At 41.7% G+C, this 3,560-nt stretch overlaps 1 protein-coding gene across 1 annotated transcript; it reads left to right on the top strand.

Annotated features, from left to right (window-relative positions):
- Window positions 1–284: 284 nt before the first annotated feature.
- On the top strand, window positions 285–2,771 carry OR10AD1 (olfactory receptor family 10 subfamily AD member 1). Its single transcript, XM_089920631.1, is given in 3 exon segments — window positions 285–2,070; window positions 2,073–2,285; window positions 2,288–2,771. Coding segments are annotated over 3 exon segments (840 nt in total). The 5' UTR covers window positions 285–1,613; the 3' UTR covers window positions 2,458–2,771.
- The last annotated feature ends 789 nt before the right edge of the window (window positions 2,772–3,560 follow it).

Below are 3,560 nucleotides of genomic sequence, written 5' to 3'. Positions count from 1 at the left end.
ATCTATTTTAAATATAGTAAGTGTACCTGTCATTCCCAAACAGTACTTTGTTTTAAAGTCTATTTTGTCTGATATGAGTACTCCTACCCCAGCTTTCTTGTCACTTCCATTCGCATGAAATATCTTTTCCATACCCTCACTTTCAGTCTGTGTGTTTAGCGCTGAAGTGAGTCTCTTTTAAGAAGCAGGTAGAAAGACCTTTTTTGCTTATCCAATCAGCCATCCTATGTCTTTTGATTGGAGGATTTAGTCCAATTGACACTTAAAGTAATTATTGATAGTTGTATACTTATTGCCATTTTGCACTTGTTTTCCAGGTGTTTTTGTAGTTCTCTGTTCTGTTCTTCTCCTTTTAGTTTCTTCCCTTGTGGTTTGATGATTTGTTTCAATGGTATGTTTGTGTTCCTTTCTCTCTAGTTTTTGTATATCTGTTGTATATTTTTGATTTGTGATTACAATGGGGTTCATATATATTGACCTATAACTATGTCTACTTGTTTTAAACTGGTAATCATTTAAGTTCAAGCACATTCCAAAAGATCTACATTTTTTCTCCCCTCCCCCACGTTTTGTGTTTTATTATGTCATATCTTACATCTTCGTGTTTATCCCTTAACTGTTTATTGCAGTTATAGTTGATTTTATATTTTTTGTCTTTTAATCTTCATACCAGCTTATTTAAGTGGTTGATCCACAGCCTTTACTATATATTTGCCTTTACTAGTGGGGGTTTTCCTTTCCTATAGATTCTTACTTCTTGTTGCAGCCTTTACTTTGCCATTTAGAGAAGACCCTTTAACATTTCTTATAAGGTTGGTTTAGTATTGATGAACTCTTGGTTTTTGGTTCTCTGAGAAGTTCTTTATATTTCCTTCAATTCTTAATGATAACCTTGCTGGGTAGAGTGTCTTGAGTTGCAGGTTTTTCTCTTTCAGCACTTTAAATATATAATGCCCCTCCCTTCTAGCCTGCAAAGTTTCTACAGAAAAGTCAACTGATAGCCTCAGGGTTCCCTTGTAATATGACCCTTTGTCTTTCTCTTGCTGCCTTTTGTATTCTCTCTTTAACTTTTGCGATTTTAGTTATGATATGTCTTGGTGAGTGTCTGTTTGGGTTTGTAGTTTTTAAGGAACCTCCATACTGTTCTTTGTCACGTGGTTCCTAGATCATTCGCAATCTTTTTTGTCTCTGAACATAATCCCATTGGTATATAATCATTTGAAGTAGATATCACAGAACTGGATACAGTATTTCAGTTCCAACTTGATTCATACGAAGTACAACAGAATCTCTCTTGGTTCGTAATATGTTTCCATTATTCCTGCCTACGGTAGAACTGGTATTTTCAGTGCCCATGACACTGCCGACTCACATGGAGTTTACTGAAATTCCCATCTCTTTCACCCTTTTGCCCTTAATCTATTTTTATACAAGTGGATAAAACCTGTATACAGGTATCCTGTCTGTGTTTTGCTGTCCTCCCTCTCCAAGCAGGCCTCAGATTGTGGATATAGGGAATAGGAGCACAGTGATAGAGTTTATCCTCATGGGCTTCGAGCAGAGCTCCCCTTCCACACGGGCATTGCTCTTTGTCCTCTTCCTAGCCCTCTGCCATGCCCATGAATGGCCTCATCATCTTCATCACCTGGACAGATCCCAGGCTCAACAGCCCCACGCCGTTCTTTGGCCACCTATCCTTCCTGAATATCTACTTCGTTCCTACCACCATTCCACCTGGTGGAATGCTGATGCGGATCCACCTGGTGGTCAAGAACTGTGTTGTCTCCTTTGCCTCGTGCTTGACCCACATGTATCTGGTTTTTGGTGTGGGTGTGGCTGAGTGCATCCTCTTGGCTTTCATGGTCTATGACCATTATGTTGCTATCTGCCACCCACTTAGCTGTGCCCAGATCATGAGCCAGCAGGTCCGTGTGACGCTGGTGAGTACTGCCTGGTTCTTTGGGCTGATCAATGGCATCTTTCTTGAGTATATGTTATTCCAGAATCCCTTCTGCAGAGATAACCACATAGAAAACTTCTTCTGCGAGGCCCCCATAGTGATTGCTGTCTCTATGGAGACCCCCAGTTTAGTCTGAGAGTCATCTTTGCCGATGCCATTGTGGTGCTGCTCAGCCCCATGGTGCTCACTGTCATCTCTTATGCCCGCATCCTGGCCTCCATTCTGGGCAGAGCCTCCTCCTCTGGTCTGGGGAAGACCTTCTCTACTTGTGCCTCCCATCTGACTGTGGTCATCTTTTTCTACACCTCAGCCATGTTCTCTTACATGAACCACACAGCACACATGGTCCTGACAAAGACAAGCCTTTCTCTCTCCTCTACACCATTATCACCTCCATGTGCAACCCCATCACCTACAGTTTTTGAAATAAAGAAATGAAAGGGGCCATGGTGAGGGCCTTTGGGAGGAGCAGCTTTTCCCAGGCAGAGTCTGTCTAGTGGGAAGACTCCTGGAGGGGAAGATCCCTCCTCCAACCCTGACTATTGGGTAACTCTCCAGTGCTGAAAGGCTCCAGGAAAGAGCATTCATAGCTTCCTTTGCAATAGCATCAGACCTGGAAGATCCTATTGATGTCTAATGCTCATCTGTCTGATGTAACTTTAAGCACTGTTTTCTCTTGGACCCTCCTCAGGAGAATTTGAGACTTTCCTGAGTGATTTTCTTCTAAGTTATCACAACAGGATCTATAAGCACACTTAAGTCCATTTCATTTTCTTTCTGTACATGCTCTTCTTAGCCTGAGTTCTGCATATACATTTAGGTAAACTTTTTTCTCTTTCAACTTATCATTTTAATCTGTTTTTCTTTCTCACACTCCACTCTCACTTCCTGAATCTGCCCTCATCCACCCTGCTCCTATATGAGAAACAGTAGAGGACGAAGTAAGAAAAAGGGAATTAGGGAGCAGTGTTGACATTAAGAAAAGTCAGTTAGAGAAAAGAAGAAAAAGAAAAACTAAGGATCAGCAGCCTGAGCTTCATCTTGTTTGCCTCCACTAGGCCATGAGGGAGAATTTGTGGTGGCATTAAATAATCAACACTGCATTCCATGTGTGTTTATGCTTGTGTGTGTTGGGGAAGGGGAAGGGGGAGAGGCCAGGTGTCAAACCCCTTCTTCCTAAGTCCTCTAGTTTCCTTAAATACATGACTGTTTGATATTTCCCTTCAGATCCAAGTAATAAGTACTTCTACCAAGCTTCTTAGGCTACCAGTTTCCTTCCCTGTTACCCATACTCCTAGTTAACTCCCCTCTCCCTACTGCCTGTTTTTCTCAACCATCTTTCATTTCATTCCAATTCAGTCCTACACCACTTTACCTCCTCATCGTAAATGGGTCCACTTAATTCCCCGTACTTTAAGGAACACCTCTCCACACTACCTCCACCACTGCAGAATGCTTTCTATTTGCAACCCTTCCTCTCTGGCTTAGCTTCTCTTCTTAACAAAAGCCAGTGTCCCTTGAGAGGGCATTATATTCTCAGCTGTTCTCTTTTTTTGAAAATTACATCTTTCTCATGCTCCTTTCATAATAGATAGGAAAG

The sequence above is a fragment of the Delphinapterus leucas genome, chromosome 11, assembly GCF_059928025.1.
Source record: "Delphinapterus leucas isolate spDelLeu-1000000601 "Yukka" chromosome 11, BTC_Dleu_Yukka2, whole genome shotgun sequence".
Classification (NCBI taxonomy): Eukaryota; Metazoa; Chordata; class Mammalia; order Artiodactyla; family Monodontidae; genus Delphinapterus; species Delphinapterus leucas.
This window is presented reverse-complemented; position numbering and strand designations above follow the sequence as displayed.